This window comes from Xyrauchen texanus, chromosome 17 (genome assembly GCF_025860055.1).
Source record: "Xyrauchen texanus isolate HMW12.3.18 chromosome 17, RBS_HiC_50CHRs, whole genome shotgun sequence".
Lineage (NCBI taxonomy): Eukaryota > Metazoa > Chordata > Actinopteri > Cypriniformes > Catostomidae > Xyrauchen > Xyrauchen texanus.
In genome coordinates, this window is record NC_068292.1 from 44,621,696 (window position 1) to 44,645,695 (window position 24,000).

General features: G+C 39.2%; 1 protein-coding gene across 3 annotated transcripts in view; it reads right to left on the minus strand.

Annotated features, from left to right (window-relative positions):
• LOC127658062 (cyclin-dependent kinase 14-like) overlaps positions 1-20,413 on the minus strand; it is a 181,786-nt gene extending 161,373 nt beyond the window's left edge. For 2 of the 3 annotated variants that reach the window (XR_007972349.1, XM_052147157.1), the window contains exons 1-2: positions 20,093-20,402; positions 12,009-12,040 (exon numbers count right to left, since the gene is read on the minus strand). Coding sequence is in view for 2 of the 3 variants with exons in the window: in XM_052147157.1 (XP_052003117.1) it covers positions 12,009-12,040; positions 20,093-20,186 (126 nt within the window). In the remaining variant the exon portion in view is untranslated. Of the gene's footprint in view, positions 1-12,008; positions 12,041-20,092 lie in introns of all 3 variants that reach the window. The other variant, XM_052147155.1, reaches the window with a different exon arrangement.
• Positions 20,414-24,000: the final 3,587 nt, after the last annotated feature.

Here is a 24,000-nt window from a genome sequence, read left to right on the forward strand (position 1 = left end):
GTCCACACTGAAACGTATGAAAACTCTTAAATCGTGTCACTGCGCATGCGTGAAATCCCCGCCGCATGTACGGTCTGAAACGCAATCGTCCTCGTGTTCCGTCGCCGGACACCAATTCCGAGTAAACTTCCCTTCGCCACTGAAGGAACGCAATGTGATGATTGTACAAAGTGACGTTTATTTAAAACGGCGTTTTTAAATGTATCCACTTTGGAGTGCGTTTTCAAAAAGCTCCGTTTTCGTGGACAAAAACGGCGCATTGAGCGAACATGCAGCGGATGCGCAGTGACGCGATTTAAGCGTTTTCATACGTTTCAGTGTGAACTAGCAACTTTTGGAAAACGCCGCCTCAGGCCTAGTCGACACGGATACGTTTTAGTTTGAAAACGCATCTTTTTCTCTCCATTTTGGCCTTACGTCCACACGGAGATGCCGTTTTTTTCTGCGAAAACTTAGCTTTTTGAAAACGCACTACAAAATGGATACATTTGAAAACGCCGTTTTTAGTCATGTGATCTATCCAACCAAAACAATCAAAACGCGTCTTTTTCTGTCCGTTTTGGCCTTACGTCCACGCGGAGGCTCCGTCTACATTAATCCGGATACATTTGAAAACGCCGTTTACGTTTTAAATCGCTCTCCGTCCACACTGACGTTTTCAAGCGTTTTCCAAAAGTTGCTCGTTCACACTGAAACGTTTGAAAAAGCTTAAATCGTGTCACTGCGCATGCGAGAAATCCCCGCCGCATGTACGGTCTGAAACGCAATTGTCCTCGTGTTCCGTCGCCAGACACCAATTCCGAGTGAACTTCCAGTCGCCTTTGAAGGTGCGCAATGTGATGGTTGTACAAAGTGACGTCCAACCAAAACAATCAAGATGGTGGCCCGTGTTATAGCGGCGCTGTTGTGCCTGATACTCACTTTGATAGCGTTGTTAAAAAATAAACGTCACTTTGTACAACCTTCACATTACGTTCCTTCAAATGCGACGGTTAGTTTACGTGAAAAGTGACGTTCATTTAAAATGGGGTTTTCAAATGTATCCACTTTGAAGCCGTTTTTGTCCACGAAAATTGAGCTTTTGAAAACGCACTCCAAAGTGGATACATTTGAAAACGCCGTTTTAAATAAACGTCACTTTGTACAACCTTCACATTACGTTCCTTCAAATGCGACGGGAAGTTTAATCTGAATTGGTGTCCGGCGACGGAACACGAGGACTATTGCGTAGCCTGAGAGCGCAGTGGGGGAGTAAGAGTACGGTGTGTTTGGGATGCTGGTGTCCCCACCAAGCAATGTCATGCTGGTCTAAGCTGGTCTGGTTTTAGATTGATAGCAGTGAAACATGAAGTGGAAACATCTGAGGTCCGCTGACCACATCTGTCATAGAGCTCAACCTAATCACACTTGACCTTTGAGAAGAGGCCAGCACGTGCTCTGTATGACCGTGTACACTGACAGCAGCTCATTCAGTAACGAGTTCAGTTCATGTTAAAGTCATGTGACCCGAGTGCGTTCTGCTATAAATAAACCACGGAGCTGTCGAGATGATCCTTGATGACTACAGATCACACAAAAACAATGAGGACGAGGATTCAGTCAAATCGTCTAAACTACGTCACCTAGCGCTGGGCTAGCGTAAAAGGATACTTGTGGATACAAAATACTTTTTGCCAGTGAGAAATGCACGAACTGGGTTTGAATGTTATTTTAGACAGTGATGAATACAATTCTGAGATTTATCGTTCTTTTTCATTTCAAGTACCCCCATCGTCACCTCACATACCCCCAGGGGTACGCCTACCCCAGTTTGGGAAACACTGCTGTAATGCATCCAAATAATCTACTTTTGAGTTTCTGTTGTAATTCTCATCATATTCAATAAATCATTGAATACGCTTTTATTTAAATAAATTATTTCAATTATTTTAAATGATTCATAATAATTTAAACAGCATAGTCAAGTACAACTATATTGGATAAATACTTTATATAAAAAAATTTTTTTTTAAATATATATATATATATTTTTTTTATAGCATTACACTAATGAGCATTTCAGAGAAAATTTTCAACTGTTTAAGAAAAATATAATTTTTTAGGTCTTTTCAGTTGAAATATGAAAAAAAAATATTTTCATTGGCTTTGAGCAGGCGAAATTATTTTGCGTTATTTAAACTATTTCTGTGCTTTAGACAGTAACTTAAATGTATTAGAAATGCGATTACTTTTCAATTACATTAAATGTATTAGAAATGCGATTACTTTTCAATTACATTAAATGTATTAGAAATGCGATTACTTTTAAATTACATTAAATGTATTAGAAATCTGATTACTTTTCAATTACATTAAATGTATTAGAAATGCGATTACTTTTCAATTACATTAAATGTATTAGAAATCGGATTACTTTTCAATTACATTAAATGTATTAGAAATCGGATTACTTTTCAATTACATTAAATGTATTAGAAATCGGATTACTTTTCAATTACATTAAATGTATTAGAAATCGGATTACTTTTCAATTACATTAAATGTATTAGAAATGTACTTTTCAATTACATTAAACGTATTAGAAATGTGATTACTTTTCAATTACATTAAATGTATTAGAAATATGATTACTTTTCAATTACATTAAATGTATTAGAAATGTGATTACTTTTCAATTACATTAAATGTATTAGAAATGTGATTACTTTTCAATTACATTAAATGTATTAGAAATATGATTACTTTTCAATTACATTAAATGTATTAGAAATGTGATTACTTTACAATTACATTAAATGTATTAGAAATGTACTTTTCATTTACATTAAATGTATTAGAAATGTGATTACTTTACAATTACATTAAATGTATTAGAAATGTGATTACTTTTCAATTACATTAAATGTATTAGAAATATGATTACTTTTCAATTACATTAAATGTATTAGAAATGTGATTACTTTTCAATTACATTAAATGTATTAGAAATATGATTACTTTTCAATTACATTAAATGTATTAGAAATGTGTTTACTTTTCAATTACATTAAATGTATTAGAAATGTGATTACTTTACAATTACATTAAATGTATTAGAAATGTGATTACTTTTCAATTACATTAAATGTATTAGAAATGTACTTTTCATTTACAATAAATGTATTAGAAATGTGATTACTTTACAATTACATTAAATGTATTAGAAATATGATTACTTTTCAATTACATTAAATGAATTAGAAATATGATTACTTTACAATTACATTAAACGTATTAGAAATGTGATTACTTTTCAATTACATTAAATGTATTAGAAATGTACTTTTCATTTACATTAAATGTATTAGAAATGTGATTACTTTTCAATTACATTAAATGTATTAGAAATATGATTACTTTTCAATTACATTAAATGTATTAGAAATGTGATTACTTTTCAATTACATTAAATGTATTAGAAATGTGATTACTTTTCAATTACATTAAATGTATTAGAAATATGATTACTTTTCAATTACATTAAATGTATTAGAAATGTGATTACTTTACAATTACATTAAATGTATTAGAAATGTGATTACTTTTCAATTACATTAAATGTATTAGAAATGTACTTTTCATTTACATTAAATGTATTAGAAATGTGATTACTTTACAATTACATTAAATGTATTAGAAATGTGATTACTTTTCAATTACATTAAATGTATTAGAAATATGATTACTTTTCAATTACATTAAATGTATTAGAAATGTGATTACTTTTCAATTACATTAAATGTATTAGAAATATGATTACTTTTCAATTACATTAAATGTATTAGAAATGTGTTTACTTTTCAATTACATTAAATGTATTAGAAATGTGATTACTTTACAATTACATTAAATGTATTAGAAATGTGATTACTTTTCAATTACATTAAATGTATTAGAAATGTACTTTTCATTTACATTAAATGTATTAGAAATGTGATTACTTTACAATTACATTAAATGTATTAGAAATATGATTACTTTTCAATTACATTAAATGAATTAGAAATATGATTACTTTACAATTACATTAAACGTATTAGAAATGTGATTACTTTTCAATTACATTAAATGTATTAGAAATGTGATTACTTTACAATTACATTAAACGTATTAGAAATGTGATTACTTTTCAATTACATATTCAGTAAAGTCAGTAATCTAATGACAATTGTAGAGAATTAGTAATCGGTAGTGGATTAATTTCCCCAACACTGTTCTTGACAGGTTTTATAATATTCAGTTCAACTATTAAATTAATATTTGGCATTTAATACAAGTGAAGATCAAATCGACAGCATTTGTGACAATATTGATACCACAATTAATTAATGCTGACTCTTACCTCCGTTAAAGACAATCAAAAGGCTATAATTAATTCTTCTGTTAAAACAGAAGTATTTTAATGTCTATGGATCGACCGACTTCCATTGTAATGGTGCGTTCACATACAATGCAAAGCGAGCATTTTGCGTTGCGTAATTACATACAAAGTCAATGCAAAGATGCGAATAGACTCGAATTCCCGCCGGGCGATTGACGCAATTCGAATACGCGAAACCGCTTCGTTTAATTCGTGTATTCGCGCGACTCGACAGAGCGAAAAATTCATGTGACGTGTTGCCACGAAAGCCTTTGAGATTGTCCGGATGTCACTGACGTAGCAGCAGAAGAAATCTGGAAAAATGGATGGGTAAATTGTTGTAGCGGTGTGTGGGCACATGGGATTGTACGACACGACGTCATACATGTACAGAGACCGGACGAATAAAGACATCGCTTGGAGGAAAGTGAGCGAGGAAGTTGGACAACCTGGTAAGTTCGGTAAATATGCGCGTCTACTCGATTCCAGCTATTGGTTGTACTTTACTATGAACCAAGTCAAGCCCCGCCTCCTGTCCTTTTCTGGAAGAGTAGCGGGAATACTCGCGGGTTCGTGTTACTCACGCGAATGCAAGTTTAAACGGCGGCATTTATAATCCGGCGGTCAAACTCGCGCGAGCAATGCGGCTTAACATTTTCGTCGTGTTGTATGTGAACGCACCATAAGTGTCTCGCTGGAACACAGATTTGTGCTTTTTCAAAGAAAAGGAGGAACAAAAATTACTTTTGTGGTAATCAATATTACGCCACAAATGCTGCTGATTGAGCTTCACTTGTATTGAACCCGAAATATTCCTTTAATTACACCAAATGTGAAGATGCACACACCCCCACACACACACACACACACACACACACGCACGCACGCACGCACGCACGCGCACACACACACAAGCACGCACGCACACAAGATAATTCAGCGTGTTCTGCATCCATGTCACAGTCGCAACATTCATGTGCACGTCAACATCCTGTTGAGTCATAAATGTCAGCACTCGTTAAAGTCTCGATGTAACGGTGCGACAGATCCATGTACATATGAATGCACATACAGTATATGGTTTTTGCCAAAAGGCCAAAAGTAGAGACCGCCAATGGAAAGTGCTCATCTACAGTACTTCTACAAAGCAACATCCTCTATTAGACTCTCTCACACACACACACACACACACACACACACACACACACACACACACACACACACACACACACACACACACACACACACACACACACACACACACACACACACACACACACACACACACACACACACACACAAGACATTTCAGGGAGGTCAAATATTTCCTGCGGTCTCAGACACACACTTCATGGCCAACAGGAAACTGTTCTTTTCCTTTCCAGATTCCTTACATGTTTCCCTCGTGGCAGTATCCATTTATAGCCAACAGAGCTGAATCCGCTCCCATTAAGAGCGCTTCTTTCTGTCAATAAACCAAAATCACCACGAGAAACAGTTCTACTGATACTTGACTTAAAGTGAATATTTTTCTCACGTAATGTCACTCACTAGAAAATTCAGAGTGTGCAGTTGACACGAGGCATTATTGTCATTTATTTTAATCCCTTTTTCTCCCAATTTGCAATGCCCAATTCCCACTACTTAGTAGGTCCTTGTGGTGGCACGGTTACTCGCCTCAATCCGAGTGGAGGGGACAAGTCTCAGTTGCCTCGAATCATGACCATGAGGAGGTTACCCCATGTGACTCTACCCTCCCTAGCAACAGAGCCAATTTGGTTGTCTAGGAGACCTGACTGGAGTCACTCAGCACGCCCTGGGATTCGAACCAGTGGACTTGGTAGCCAGCATCTTTACCACTGAGCTACCCTTTTCTCCCCAAATTTGGAACACCCAATTCCCACTACTTGGTACGTCCTCGTGGTGGCGCTGTTACTCGCCTCAATCCAGGTGGCGGAGGACAAGTCTCAGTTGCCTCCGCCTGAGACCGCCAATCCACAAGATCTGATCACGCGGACTCGCTGTGCATGACACCGCGGAGGCTCATGCTACTCTCCACGATCCACACACAACTCACCACATGCCCCATTGAGAGAACCACTAATCACCACCACGCAGGAGGTTACCCCATGTGACTCTACCCTCCCTAGCAACCGGGCCAATTTGGTTACCCCATGTGACTCTACCCTCCCCTAGCAACCGGGCCAATTTGGTTACCCCATGTGACTCTACCCTCCCTAGCAACCGGGCCAATTTGGTTACCCCATGTGACTCTACCCTCCCTAGCAACCGGGCCAATTTGGTTACCCCATGTGACTCTACCCTCCCTAGCAACCAGGCCAATTTGGTTACCCCATGTGACTCAATTCTCCCTAGCAACCGGGCCAATTTGGTTACCCCATGTGACTCTACCCTCCCTAGCAACCGGGCCAATTTGGTTGACCCATGTGACTCTACCCTCCCTAGCAACCGGGCCAATTTGGTTACCCCATGTGACTCTACCCTCCCTAGCAACCGGGCCAATTTGGTTACCCCATGTGACTCAACCCTCCCTAGCAACCGGGCCAATTTGGTTGCCTAGGAGACCTGGCTGGAGTCACTCAGCACGCCCTGGATTCGAACTCACAACTCCAGGTGTGACAGTCAGCGTCAATACTCGCTGAGCTACCTAGACCCCCATACACGAGGCATTACTGAGCTGACGGAGCACCTTACGGACAATACAGGAAACAAGAACGCTTGGCAGATGGAGAGAAAGTATGAGCTGAACAAGACATCTGCACACGTCTAAAATCACATGAGTATGTAAACAGAGACGATGGCAAGAGAGGATGTTTTATACAGAGCAAGAAAGTGGCCTGCTCTGAAGACAGAGGCCTCCCGCATGCATGCACTTCCTGTGTGTCTCGAGGGAGATGCAGAAACACACACACTCATGCAGGTCTAACCAGATGTGACGGGTGACCGCGCCAGTGAAAAGGCGAATGCCGCATCCATCCACAGCACCAGAACACCAGAGATCAAGGTTATCTAAAGATCTCACAGTGGAAATATTACAGTCGGAGCGAAAGTGTCATTTTTTCCATGTTAAAATACTTACTTGTATGCCGAAACAACAATAAGCCGTTGAAAAGTTTGTTTGTAGCGCCCTGACCAGAGATATCCCTATTTAGGTCATTCCAGAGCAAATATATAACAATCGAGATATATGTTGAATATAGTCAAAAGGATGAAAAATATTATTTATTTATTTAAACAATACCGCCAACTCTATCTACGATGCATCGTGACCACATCACTACGCCAGAATGTAATGTAGTGACCACTAGTGATATCAAAAGTACTTCAATACCAAGTCGATATTAAAATAAAACGATGAATACTTGTCGTAGATGACAGAAGAGTGCGCACATTTACTGTAATGTGTGCAGCGTCTGCAGACTATATATTTATATCAATAAATTTTGCACTTTAAAGGAGCCATATGTAACACTGACAAGCGTTGAAAATGGGTACTGCGGCCCAAATTCAAAATATTGGAGAGTTGTTCTCCCGCCCTCTTGTCCAAGACTCGCTCACATGGATTGCCAGGTTGAGGACACGCAACATGAACTAGCAAACTGACAATGGCAACGACGAGCCTTACATTGTAAGTTGATCAGCTAATGTATACGTTTGCAATGTTTTTATTGTTTGCTAATTATAAACCAGCTTAGCTGTCAATGTCATGGTGCGTTCACATACAACCCGAAAAATTAGCATAGCATAGCGCAGCATAGCATAGCGCAGCATAGCATAGCGCAGCATAGCATAGCGCAGCGCAGCGCAGCGCAGCGCAGCATAGCATAGCATAGCATAGCTCGCGCGAGTTTGACCGCTGGATTAAATGTGTGTTTAAACTTATGCTCGTGGCGAGTAACATGAAGCCGCGAGTATTCCCCTTCTCTTCCGAAAAGTATAGGAGGAGGGGCTTCTACGTACTAACTTATCTTTACGCCTCAACCAAGGCCGATATCACAACAATTGCTGATCTGTAACTGTTGTGGAAGTTAACGCAGATACGCTGACGCTAGTGTCGCATAATCCGGTGCCCACAGACCGCTACAACCATTTTCTCATCCATTTTTCCAGATTTCTTCTGCTACTACATCAGTACGTCAGTGATATCCGGATAATCTCAATGCTGATAGGCTTTCGTGACAACGCCGCATGCGGATATTACCCTCGAAGTTGAAACTATTTCGCTGCTGCGGCAATTCGCTACTATTCGAAGTCTTTTGCATTGACTTTGTATGTAATCTCGCAACGCGAAACGCTCGATTGATTACATTGTATGTGAACGCACCATTAGCTAGATGTACCGCTGGCTTCCATGAGTGTAGCGCACTGCGTTTGCCCGCTAGGGTTGGGCGTATGTCCCCTAAATTGGCAGTTGACGATGTTGACAGTAAAACATTAGCGATGGACTATGATATCGCCGGTGTGGGGATTTATATAATTTCATATAATTTTCAAAAATTCTATGAAAAATTATAATTTCGTTATTTTACTATCCCAACTGACTTATCCGCGCTTTCCAATAGGTTGGGAAAAATATTTCTTCCACTTAAGAAGAGTTGTGCCCATTTAAGCACTTTTTATTTTAATATATCTCTTTACATAGATATTTTTTTTCTACTGAAAAACTATAATTTCGTTATTTTACTAGCCCAACAAATTAGTACTCATCCGTGCTTTTTAATTGGCCTATATTGCGCCTAAGAACAAAAAGTCGTCTTTGGGCAGCCTTCTTGCGAAGAGAGCAGACACAGCCACGCCACTGATGAGCAAAAGGAGGAGGCAGAAATGACCATGTACCTGCAGGAAATGGCCATTGATGGGGAAGAGGACCCGCTGACTTGGTGGAAAACGAACCACAAAAGGTTTCCGCTCATGGCAAGATTAGCACGGAAATATCTGTGCATATGTGCTACCAGTACTCCATCAGAGCGGGTCTTCAGCACAGCGGGTAGTGTAGTTACTCCAATCCGCAGCTTATTAAAACCAGATAAAGTCAATATGTTGGTATTTCTGGCCAGAAACATCGAAATTTAAACATGGTCTGTGGTGAAAGATATTAGACTCCTTTACGCATTTTTCGCCATCGGTTGCGGAGCTATTCGATTTTGCATATTATTTTTTAAACGTTCATTTGTGTAGTTCATATGACCACTTTACAATATTTCAATAACATAATTTATTTTGTAGCCTGTGCTGAAGTTAATTGTGCTGCTAATTATAAGTGAAATGTTAACGCCGAAGCTTCGGTCTGAGTGTTGTTCCCGCTTTCTTGTTTTATTTGTTGTTCTTCTATGTTTTAATAAATGTGTGTTATTCATATTCACCTTGTTTCTTTCATTTGATTTGACATTATGGATTTATGGCCAAGGAAATGTTTCTTTAAAAGTATTAACCAGACAAAAGTTATTTGACGCTCGCTGGTCTGGGTTTATCTTAAACTGCCGCTTCAGTGTATACAAGAGCTATGTGACAATGAGCAAGATTTTCTGAGACACTACAACTACTAATAATTAATTAATAAAGGCTATTTTCTTGTAGCCTACAACATAAAAATATTTTAATCTAAATGTACAGTGTAAGACATGTAAAAAAATGACAAGAAGCTAACAATGTCAAGATCAATATTTGTGCAGCCTGCCTGACACGTGTATTTTCACAGACTAACACGCCACGCCTCTGGCATATACTACAGTATTTAAAATAGCATATATGCATTAGTTATATTCTCAATTTAATTTACAGAGCAATCCCTGCAAAGTTTTTAGGTTAACTATAGAAGAGACTAGGATTAGTGAGTCACACTAGCAAGACTCGCAAAAGGGGCGTGGCATCACGATGGTGGCTATACATCGTGATGTTGGTCAGCTATCACGATGGATCTATGATATCATCGCTCTATCTGGTATCTGGTTTTATTCATCTACTATCTGGTATCGAGAATCATGAAAGATTACTGGTATTAGTACCGACAAAATTTTCATTGAATTCAATTGAAATATTGAAATTTTGGTACCGTGAGTGAAGTGACCACGTAAACATGCACTTTTGTAGAAAGCGGCATTCTGAAACGTCATTTTCCTTACGTCATGTAAGGGATTTAACACACCTAGGTTTTTCCCAGAGAATGCGTCATATGTGGCCATGAAAATGCATAAAGCTGATGCATTGAAAACGAATGGGATGGTGTCGCTGTCACGCGCGATGTCGCTGGCAGTGTGTACGCAGCTTAAGTGTTGCTCTAACAAGTTTCTGAAGGGTGCGCATGTGCGTGGAACAGACTGGATAACGATGGAGCCGTACATCATATCATCACAGCAGAGTATCTGCCCCAGACTCAAATGCTAAATGCATCTGAGACCATCAGTCCACGTATCTTATCACGTGACTTGTTGAGCGCGTTTCCGCGGAGACGTAACGCGTGTGTGGAGGCTTCACTCCATTCTCCGCGGCACCCACGCACAACTCGCCACACGCCCCACCGAGAGTGAGAACCACATTATAGCGACCATGAGGAGGTTACCCCATGTGACTCTACCCTCCCTAGCAACCGGGTCAATTTGGTTGCTAAGGAGACCTGGCTGGAGTCACTCAGCACGCCCTGGATTCAAACTCACGACTCCTGGTGTGATAGCCAGCGTCTTTACTCGCTAATATACCCAGACCCCTGCATTTTTTGTTCTTCTACTAAAAAATGTGGGCCGCAAAAATGCCAGCTGTAACTAATTAATTATGGTAAGTGACCATGCATAAGCTCCGCCTTTGGTTGGTTCTTCTGCCTACACGCCATGCAATTAAAATAATTTAATACACACCTAGCCAGCCAGTTAATTACCCTTAATTTATTTATTTATTTTAAACGTGTTTTGCTCCAAAATCACAGGCAAAAATGTGTTTACAAATATTGATCTATGGCTTTTATCATCATTTATGTTTATCTTCAGAAAAGGTATCAACAAAATCTAAAAATTCAACATGGAATGACCCGATAGCCTTCAAGCACCCCTGTGAAAGCACAACAGTGAAATTGCATATTAATGTTGAAAGTTGAAACATCACTCGGTAAACAATAAACAGATAAACAACCAGCCTTGCATCGTTTATAACACACACCCCTTACTAAAAAGTTCTTCCTCGTCTTGGCTTGTCTGGGACACGTTCCACTCATTACTCCACACGTTTATATGTTTCTTCACCGCTCACAGGAATAAATACTGTAAATGCAAACATATCATTGCATTGTATATATCATCTCAGATTCCAGCTCTACCCAAGGGCCTGTTTCCAAAGATAATGGAGTAATGGATGGAGCCGGAGCACAACAGATGAATGAAGCATCGCTCAAACGATCAGAACAGACACTTGAACCCCAGAGATCAAAGCAGCTTCACATAGAAACATCCAATACAACACCAACGACCGTCTGAGCTCTGTGCAATTCATCACGCTACCGAAAATACACAACAAAACTCAAATCTTCAGCTTTTATGTCAACTGTGCCTTCAAACAAGCCCAAGGTTCATACGAGTCAAACTGTTTTATTTTGGCTTACCTCGTCAAAGCCGCTGTCTTCTTTCTTGAAAGCTTGAAAGGGAAAACGAGAAAAAGGACAAATCAGACCGGGAATAAAAAAGGAAACAGGCAAACCCTCATGAATTATTAAACATCTTAATACCGAGTTCAACACGAGGATGTAATCCCAATCTTTTGATATTGAGAGAGCTTGGATGTATAAATACACCCCGAGTTGGCAAAAATGGCTTTAAGATCATGTGTTCATGCCCATGAGAGTCCAATAACAGCGGATGATATTTCTCCAGCTCCAGTGATTGATCATTAAACAAAAGTTCAACTTGATACTCTGATACCAAACATTGACCTTTATAGAAAGAACATCGTTTAATAAAGGAAATAGCAAATGGACATTATTCGATGTGAAATGAAATCCACCCTCCCAAATTAAATTAGACTGTGTGTAATAGTAAATATTGGATTACAGTGGTTTTATACATTTAACCGTTGTGGCAAAGATCTCTTTTGAAGGGGAGAGTAATTGTTTACGGAGGTACAATCAATAAACCAACTTAACGCTGAACCTTCAGTTCAACAACAATGGAATTGCAAAAATCCCTTTTTCTCGCCAATTTGTAACGCCCAATTCCCAATGTGCTCCAAGTCCTCGTGGTGGCGTAGTGACTCGCCTCAATCCGGGTGGCCGGAGGATCTAATCTCAGTTGGCGCCTGAGACCGCCAATCCGCGATCTTATTACGTGACTTGTTGTGTGCGCTACCGCGGAGACGTAGCACATGTGGAGGCTTCACGCTATTCTCCGCGGCATCCACGCACAACTCACCACGCACCCTCCGAGAGCGTAGAACCACATTATAGCTGACCACGCAGTAGGTTACCCCATGTGACTCCACCCTCCCTAGCAACCCGGCCATTTTGGTTGCTTAGGAAACCTGGCTCAAAACAGCTTTCTTAACACGCTCCTCATTTGCTGTTGTTCAAACAGTCAGAAAGTCCCGCCTCAACTAACACCATTGGTTGAGTGATGTTGTTGGGGTGGGTCTAAACGGGTCACTTAAAACAAACATATAATAATAATAATAATAACTAGATAGGTACATTTCCTGAAGAAAATGTGAGTGGTGCTTGCCTTGGCAAAACTCGTTAAATAGCATTTTCTAACTTGTTGCTAAGCACTAATAGAATGGTCATAGAATGTTGCTAGCATGTGTTTTTCCATGATGGTAGCATGTAGGTGTTAAGTTTGTGTTAGCATGATGCTAGCATGTTTTAGCACTTCGCTAGGTGATACTAGCATGTAGGGATGCACCGAAATTTCGGCCGCCGAAAATTTTCGGCCGAAAATGGCACTTTCAGTTTTCGGCCGAAAGAGAAAAAAGGCCGAAAATATGAGCCAAAAATATATACCTCCTCGCCCCGCCCCTCAGTGCTCAGATTTCACTCTGGATCGATCTAGCCCTTATCACAGCACTACCAAACAAAGGCCGATCATGTCAGCGGTGTGGAAATTCTTCAAAGTTTCTGATAAGGACATCAAATTTGCGATCTGCAGTGTTTATTCAGCAGAACTTTCAAGATATATATATATACAGAATACAGCAGTGCCACAACTAGCGCAGCTACAACACAACTAGGGCAGCTACAACACAACTTGAGACGTATAGCTGAACTACGCCAGAAGCGACAATCCCCTTGACTACGGTCGCATAAACAAACACCGCTTTCCTTTGCTTGCGCGGATTGCGCACAGGTATTTATCTGCCCAAGCACAGAGAGTGAGAGACTGTTCAGAGCAGCATCTCATGTTCTTGATGAGCTTTCAGACAGGAGAGACTGTCAGAACGTTTAGCAACTTTTGTTCTTGAAGAGAAACCGGTCACTTGTTGTTAAATAGAAAGCGGTCCAATATGATGTGTATAGCAGTTACATTACACTTGTTCTTCACTCGAGGATACATCTGTCATTTACAGATGAGGTTGGATTTAGTTCAATTACTGCTGTTTTGCACAATCATTTCACTTAAAGTGTACATACGTTTACATAAACAGAATAGAGCACTGATCTATATATATAATTATATATTATAGTTATATATAGATCAGTGGAATAGAGGCCCTCTGCTATTCTGTGTTCTGCCTGTTGTTTTAATTAAACTTACTGTTGCATATTAAACTTTTTGACAGATGTCAGCTAAGTTCATTTCTTGACTCTTGTTTTGCATATAATAGTTTTCTAAAACTTTACATTATTTGGATAATTGTTAATAAAATCTGTAAAATTAGATTTTTACAGAACTGAAAGAAGAATAATATTTAATATAGTTTTAATATATTTTTTGTCCAATTTTGGTGTGTTACTTTCAATAAAAGTGTGATTTATTTTATTGGTTTGTAGTTTTTCAATTCAGATTCATTAAATTCATGAAATTAATGAAAAAGTATAAAATTAATACAATTATACACAACATTTATTTATTTTTTTTTAAATAGGTAAAAATTTCGGTTTCGGTTTCGGCCCAGAATTTTCATTTCGGTGCATCCCTACTAGCATGTGTTAGCACGTTTTTAGCTTGTTTTAGCACTTCGCTAGTTGATGCTAGCATGTGTTAGCCTGATGCTAGCAAGTTTTTAGCATGTTTTAGCACTTCGCTAGGCGAAGCTAGCATGTGTTAGCACGTTGCTAGCACGTTTTTAGCATGTTTTAGCACTTCGCAAGGCGATGCTAGCATGTGTTGGCACATTTTTAGCATGTTTTAACACTTCGCAAGGCGATGCTACCATGTGTTAGCATGATGCTAGCACTTTTAGGGTGTGGCTATGAAGATTTTAGGTCATTACTTATTGGCTGCTTGATAATATAAATCCTCTGAGGGAGAGAGAGAGGGAGAGATGCAGGGCTGACAGGCCCTTTGGTGTCTGTGTGTGTGAAAACGTCGGTTTGGATTTAAATTTCTGAACATTCCGCAATGTTAAGTCAATGGGACGTTTTTGGCGCTTTTTCATCCGCTGTGCGAACATCGTACACCCGATCGCTTAGACAAGATACAGCGCACCTCTCCTCAATGAGCCGCACGATTTGACGCCTCACACGGTCGGCCGTTTGGGGCAGGAGCATCTGTTTGTAAACAATCATTATTTTTGCTATTGTGTTTGGTTAAGCTAAGGGTAACTAAACCCCTGCTCAGAGTCTGACTCCACCCACTAGCAATATTTGAAAAATGCTGGAAAAGTGGGCAGACGCCAGCGGGGATAGAGGTGACGAACCGCGGGGTGCACCTGAGACCCATAGTGACGGATTAATTGACAGCTGCTGTCAGACTCTAAAATGGAGTGACTGGAGTGACGCAAGTAGCTTTGCCACGGAGCGGTCTTTTGAAGTCGAGGACTTTTCTCCCCCACCTTCACCTGAAGTGGAGGAGGGTGAATTGTCTGTGGACACAGGGCCGGAGCCATATCAATTCGAGCCGCTGGCTCAAACTGCGGTTTTAACTCCCGCATCGCGATCGGCATCCCACGATGCTAGCGAAGCAGCCGCGCAAGGGAGAATGGGGCCAGTGTCTGAATGGTAAAACATTAGCATTATGGCTATATTAGGCTAATGCTTATAGCAAATGTGGCGTGGTAGCTCGTACCAAGGGCGTGGTGAGCTGGAACCTGCTTACGTCAGCTCTCACCGCTTACGTCATGAACAACCGCAAACAGCCAATAGGAAAATTCAACTGCAGTAGCCACCGTTCAACCTGAAGAGGGCAGCACTCAGACGTTTTTACACCATATATTGTAGAATTAAAACACTTTATACACAAATGTCAAAAAAATTACTTTAATCAATGACCAGTACTAATAAAGCCCCATTCTTACAGATCATTAACTAAAAAAAGTTGGTTTAGGGTTTAGTTACCCTTTAAGCTAGTGGGGGCCTGGGTATGTAAGCGAGTATTGATGCTGACTACCACCCCAGGAGTTCGCTAGTTTGAATCAAGGATGTGCCGAGTGACTCCGGGCAGGTCTCCTAAGCAACCAAGTTGGCCCGGTTGCTAGGTAAATGGTCTACACTTATATAGCGCCTTTTTAACCTTAGCGGTATTCAAAGCGCTTTACACTGTGACTCATTCACCCATTCACACACCAATGGTGGCAGAGCTGCCACCATTGGTAGCCTGCCATTGGGAGCAACTTGGGGTTTCGTGTCTTGCCCAAGGACACTTCAGCATGTGGAGTCGTGTGGGCCAGGATTCCAACCACCAACCCTGCAATTAGTGGCCGACCCGCTCTACCACCTGAGCCACAGCCGCTCACTAGGGAGGGTAGAGTCACATGGGGTAACCTCCTCGTGGTCGCTATAATGTGGGTCTTGCTCTTGGTGGGGCATGTGGTGAGTTGTGCATGGATGCCGCGGTGGATGGAGTTAAGCCTCTACACGCGCTACATCTCCGCGGTACAACAAGTCACGTGATAAGGTGCACGGATTAATGGTCTCAGACGCGGAAACAACTGAGATTCATCCTCCGCCCCCCGGATTGAGGCGAGTCACTACGCCACCACGAGGACTTGGAACGCATTGGGAATTGGGCTAGTGGAAAAAAACCTTTCCCAATCTTGTGCCTTTAAAGTGATATCCAAAGTGACTTACAGTGCACTTATTACAGGGACAATCCCCCCGGAGCAACCTGGAGTTAAGTGTCTTACTCAAGGACACAATGGTGGTGGCTGTAGGGATCGAACCAGCAACCTTCTGATTACCAGTTATGTGCCTTAGCCCACTACGCCACCACTTAAGATAGATCACTTAATTGAAGCATAGTCATGCAATGCATCATCACTGTTAAATGAGAATCGCTCGGAGCATCTTTCTCATGTTTCATGCAAAATTATTTATTCATGTTATTGTTTTGAGGCGACGATTGTTGCGAAGCGCTGAGCCATTAAATTGCGCCCCTCCCAGAGCACAATTCAGACTTGGACTGTGGAACTATTTCACATTTTAATTCCTTCAGTTGATGAGGGGGAAAAAAACAACCAAGTGAATCGTTATGACTTCATTATATATTTATACTGTATATAGAGTGTATTTAAAAGTATTCAGACCCCTTAATTTTTTTCACATCAGTCACTTTATGCCCCATAATGGCAAAGCAAAAAAACGATTTATTTCGATAACTTTCCGGATTTGGAGATTTTCTGCCATTCTTCTCTGCAGATCCTCTCTAGCTCTGTCAGGTTGGACAGTCATTCTCAGGTCTGTGCAGAGATGTTCGATTCGGTTCAAGTCCGGGCTCTGGCTGGGCCACTCAAGGACATTCACAAGAGTTGTCCCAAAGCCACTTTTGTGTTGTCTTGGCTGTGTGCTCAAGGTCATTGTCCTGTTGGAAGGTGAACCTTCGGGCCAGTCTGAGGTCCTGTGTGCTCTGGACCAGGTGTTCATTAAGGATATCTCTGTATTTTGCTGCATTCAGCTTTCCTTCATCCCTGACCAGTCCCCAAGTCCCTGCCGCTGAAAAACACCCCCACAGCATGATGCCACCACTACCATGCCTCACCGTTGGGATGGTATTGAGCAGGTGATGAGGGGTGCCTGGTTTCCTCCAGACATGATGCTTGAAATTGAGGCCAAAGAGTTTAATCTTCTTTGTTACCTCTCTTACCAAGGCCCTCCTCCACGAATTGCTCAGTTTCCAAAAGGTATCAAAAATCAGGTTTTGAGTGTAGATTGATGTGAAAAAAAATAAATAATTGAAAGCATTTTAGCATAATGGTGCGTTCACTTACAACGCGAAGAACATTTTCATGCATCATGCGAGTTGAAAAATGTAAACTCACACGAATACACGAATGATGTGATTTTGCGTGCTCGAGTCACGCCATTCTCTTCGTTTGCCCCATCCGGCGTGAATGAATCGTCTATTCCCATCTTTGCATTGACTTTGTATGTAATCGCGCCATGCAAAACGCTCGCTTTGCATTGTATGCGAACGCATCATAAGGCTGCAACGTAAGAAAATGGGTCTGAAATACTTTCTGAATGTACTGCAAGTAATTTCAGCATCTCGGTGAGCCGACCCTGTCAGGTTAAAGGGATAGTTTAACCAGACAATAAAATTCTGTCATCGCTCACCCTCATGTTGTTCCAAACCTGTATGGTTATTTTGTTGAACACAAAGGAGGACAGCTTCAGTCACCATTCTCTTTCAATGTGTGGAGGGGACAAAAATGCAATAAACATGAAAGGTGACTGAGGCTGTCAGTCCTCATTTGTGTTCCACAGAAGAATGAGTGCAATACGGGTTTAGAACAACATGAGTGTCAGTAAATAATGACAGAAATTTCATTTTATTGGTGAACTATCCTTACAACTAGAGGTCAACCGATATGTCAGACTTATCGATTAATCGGGCCGATAATTACGTTTTTTGACAATCGGCTATCGGAAAAACTCAACTTTGATAGTTTCCGACAGTTATTTTTGGTTTTATTTCTCCATGCCCAGCGCTGGAGGGGTTTACATTCTGAACTCATTGGTTCTGCAGTATAACGGCGGCCACTGGAGAACCGCACTGGTCTCCAAGGAAACCCGGTTGCTAGGGAGGGTACAGTTACATGGGGTAACCTCCTCGAGATCGCTGTAAGGTGGTTTGCTCTTGGTCGGGCACGCCATGAGTTGGGTGTGGTTGCCGCTTGCATGGACAACGTCTATGCTGCCTTTATGTGCTTTTTGAGCTTCAAAGTTCTAGTCACCATTCACTTGCATTGTAAGAGAGGGAATGCAAGAGGATGTTACAAAAAAGAATACTATCTTTGTCTGTCAGTCAGACATGCACGCTCACACGCACTTCTCAATACACACAAAACACACTCTGATATCCATACCCACACATACACACACACACTCACTCTCTCTCTCTCTCTCACACACACACACACACACTTGTTTCTGCATCATGTGTTCAGTTGTCCTGCAGGTCTCTATAATACAGTAAACAGAGAACACACACACACACACACACACACACACACACACACTCTCTCTCTCTCTCTCTCTCTCACACACACACACACACACACACACACTTGTATCTGCATCATGTGTTCAGTTGTCCTGCAGGTCTCTATAATACAGTAAACAGTGAATACACACACACACACACACACACACACACACACACACACACACACACACACACACACACACACACACACACACACTTGTATCTGCATCATGTATTCAGTTGTCCTGCAGGTCTCTATAATACAGTAAACAGTAAATAGGGGAAAAGTTTGTATTTGCTCCACAGGATTAATATGAGGGAAATGGCGCCATCTGGTGGAAAATATTATAAATGTCATTTTTTTACGCCAGCGCTCCAGAATGAAAGTATCATATCATATAATTCACATTTTATGCTTTAATGTCACTGGGATCAAATATTGCCGTTTTAATGGGGACATTTTTGTCCTGAAGGTCCCGAGTGTGACTATTGTGTGTACATGTGTGTGTGTTATAGATGTGTTATAGATGTATTAGTGGAATTGAGGTTGAAATATCACAATTCTCCCAAAATACACCCCTTTGGCCAAAATGATGTTGTTGGCTTTAACAGCCAAAATTAACTAAAAAACAAACACGAAAAAGACAAAAAATGTCCCGAACGTCGCATAATTGATAAATATTCTTCTAAAAATCTTCATTTGTGTTCTGCAGAAGAAAGTAAGTCACACACATCTGGGCTGACACGAGGGTGAGGACATAATGAGAGAAATGTCCTTATTTTTATTTTTTTGGGGGTGAACTGTCCAAAAGTCTCAATTTGGGGTCCTTTTAATCTCATTGTTGTCTGGGAGAATAAATGTAGATGTAAAAGAGATTCACGTGTGGACAGATTTCTGCCAAGTTTACATTTCACCCAAACAGATGCACACTGACAAGGATCAGAAGCAATGCTTGAAACAAAAGACAAATCATCGTTTTTTGGAATTGCACACACACATGCATGCATATATACACACACACACACACGCGCACACGCGCACACACACACACACACACACACACACATGCAAGAGTGCTTATCAATGCAATATATTGGATAATAACAGTAAGTAACTCACCGATGCGACTGAAGCTTTCGGACAAAGTTCTTCTCAGTTTTTTCATTTTGCCGATTTTTTGGGCAGGTTGAGCCGCTGGCATTAAATCGCACATTTGGGATGGGCGTCAGATATCCGAAAACACTGTTGAAGGAACCGGGGAGTTATAAATCACGAATTAACCGTGATATCCTTAAACAACCGTTGTGTGAAAAACCGTCCTACTTTTTAAATCTGCATTTCTAATGTCTTCGCTTTAGACTCCATATCTGGAGACAATCCGCGAGAATTGTTTAACTTCAGTGCAGCGGGTCTGAACGCGGCGGTTTGCCTTGTGTTCTCTCTGCAAAGCTGGATGTCACTTTTAGGATTCTCCGATTGCTGGACGAGAGAGCGGAGACGGTAGCCACGCCCCCTCTGGACAGCCATTGGTCGGAGAGTGGGCGTCGCGTCTGTGATTCGCTACATGACCTGTCCATCATCTCTAGAGCCCCGCCTCATGTTCGATCACGTATTATTAATGCGAGTCAATGTCTCAGGACATCCCGAGGACATTCAACGCTATAAAATGATATTGTAGACAATTATTGTAGGAATTGTGTCCTTAAGTTGCTTTTGCAGGGGCTCCGATATTCCACTGATTATGTAAAATACATCCTTCAAAAAGGAAAAGAGGAATACAAGAAGCATGCGGAAAGAAATCCGTTATTTTTAACGGGTGTTATAATTCATAGCACTTTTATAAATAAATATATTCGTTTGTTATGAATTTTCATGACATTTCCAATCGTTTGTGAATATAAGCTACTTTTTTATTTTTTAAATCATTCCGGTTTAAGACTCGCTGAAAGAATCATTCATACTTACGAACCGATTCAACCTTTGAAAAGAACCGACTCAAATGAACAATTAGCTAATCATTAATAGAAACCTCTTTGCTTTAAGATGTTATTAATTTCAGATTTTATCTATCGAGCACAATCACAATCGTCCATATATTATATCGAGACATAATAGTATCAACATAATATTAAAAATGATCAAATAAATATGTTTAACCTTTCAAATGTTTATTATATTTATATCGTATTTATATTTTCTATTAATATTTATAAACATATTTCTCATCCAAAAATTCTCCTGTCCGTAATATCAAGATACTTTTCAGTTAGTTTGCAATTTAATTTTTAAATCACGGTTAAATAAACATATCCATATATATATATATATATATACCCTACACATACCTACTGTACATATGCATATATATATATATATATATATAGCCTACACATACCTACTGTACATATGCATATATATATATATATATATATATATACCCTACACATACCTACTGTACATATGCATATATATATATATATATATACCCTACACATACCTACTGTACATATGCATATATATATATATATATATATATATATATAGCCTACACATACCTACTGTACATATGCATATATATATATAGCCTACACATACCTACTGTACATATGCATATATATATATATATATATAGCCTACACATACCTACTGTACATATGCATATATATATATATATATAGCCTACACATACCTACTGTACATATGCATATATATCTATACCCTACACATACCTACTGTACATATGCATATATATATATAGCCTACACATACCTACTGTACATATGCATATATATCTATACCCTACACATACCTACTGTACATATGCATATATATATATAGCCTACACATACCTACTGTACATATGCATATATATATATATATATATATAGCCTACACATACCTACTGTACATATGCATATATATATATAGCCTACACATACCTACTGTACATATGCATATATATATATATATATATAGCCTACACATACCTACTGTACATATGCATATATATATATATATATAGCCTACACATACCTACTGTACATATGCATATATATATATAGCCTACACATACCTACTGTACATATGCATATATATATATATATATATAGCCTACACATACCTACTGTACATATGCATATATATATATATATAGCCTACACATACCTACTGTACATATGCATATATATCTATACCCTACACATACCTACTGTACATATGCATATATATATATAGCCTACACATACCTACTGTACATATGCATATATATCTATACCCTACACATACCTACTGTACATATGCATATATATATATAGCCTACACATACCTACTGTACATATGCATATATATATATAGCCTACACATACCTACTGTACATATGCATATATATATATATATATATAGCCTACACATACCTACTGTACATATGCATATATATCTATACCCTACACATACCTACTGTACATATGCATATATATATATATATATATATATATATATATATATAGCCTACACATACCTACTGTACATATGCATTATATATATATATATATATATATATATATATATATATATATACCTACACATACCTACTGTACATATGCATATATATCTATACCCTACACATACCTACTGTACATATGCATATATATATATATATATATATACCCTACACATACCTACTGTACATATGCATATATATATATATATATATATATATATATATATATATAGCCTACACATACCTACTGTACATATGCATATATATCTATACCCTACACATACCTACTGTACATATGCATATATATATATATATATATATACCCTACACATACCTACTGTACATATGCATATATATATATATATATATATATATACACCCTACACATACCTACTGTACATATGCATATTATATATATATATATATATATATATATATATATATATATCCCTACACATACCTACTGTACATATGCATATTATATATATATATATATATATATATATATATATATATATATATATATATATATATATATATATATATACCCTACACATACCTACTGTACATATGCATATTATATATATATATATATATATATATATATATATATATATACCCTACACATACCTACTGTACATATGCCTATATATATATATATATATATATATATATATATATAGCCTACACATACCTACTGTACATATGCATATACACTCACCTAAAGGATTATTAGGAACACCTGTTCAATTTCTCATTAATGCAATTATCTAATCAACCAATCACATGGCAGTTGCTTCAATGCATTTAGGGGTGTGGTCCTGGTCAAGACAATCTCCTGAACTCCAAACTGAATGTCAGAATGGGAAAGAAAGGTGATTTAAGCAATTTTGAGCGTGGCATGGTTGTTGGTGCCAGACGGGCCGGTCTGAGTATTTCACAATCTGCTCAGTTACTGGGATTTTCACGCACAACCATTTCTAGGGTTTACAAAGAATGGTGTGAAAAGGGAAAAACATCCAGTATGCGGCAGTCCTGTGGGCGAAAATGCCTTGTTGATGCTAGAGGTCAGAGGAGAATGGGCCGACTGATTCAAGCTGATAGAAGAGCAACTTTGCCTGAAATAACCACTCGTTACAACCGAGGTATGCAGCAAAGCAATTTGCAAGAGCTCACCAAAATTGGACAGTTGAAGACTGGAAAAATGTTGCCTGGTCTGATGAGTCTCGATTTCTGTTGAGACATTCAGATGGTAGAGTCAGAATTTGGCGTAAACAGAATGAGAACATGGATCCATCATGCCTTGTTACCACTGTGCAGGCTGGTGGTGGTGGTGTAATGGTGTGGGGGATGTTTTCTTGGCACACTTTAGGCCCCTTAGTGCCAATTGGGCATCGTTTAAATGCCACGGCCTACCTGAGCATTGTTTCTGACCATGTCCATCCCTTTATGGCCACCATGTACCCATCCTCTGATGGCTACTTCCAGCAGGATAATGCACCATGTCACAAAGCTCGAATCATTTCAA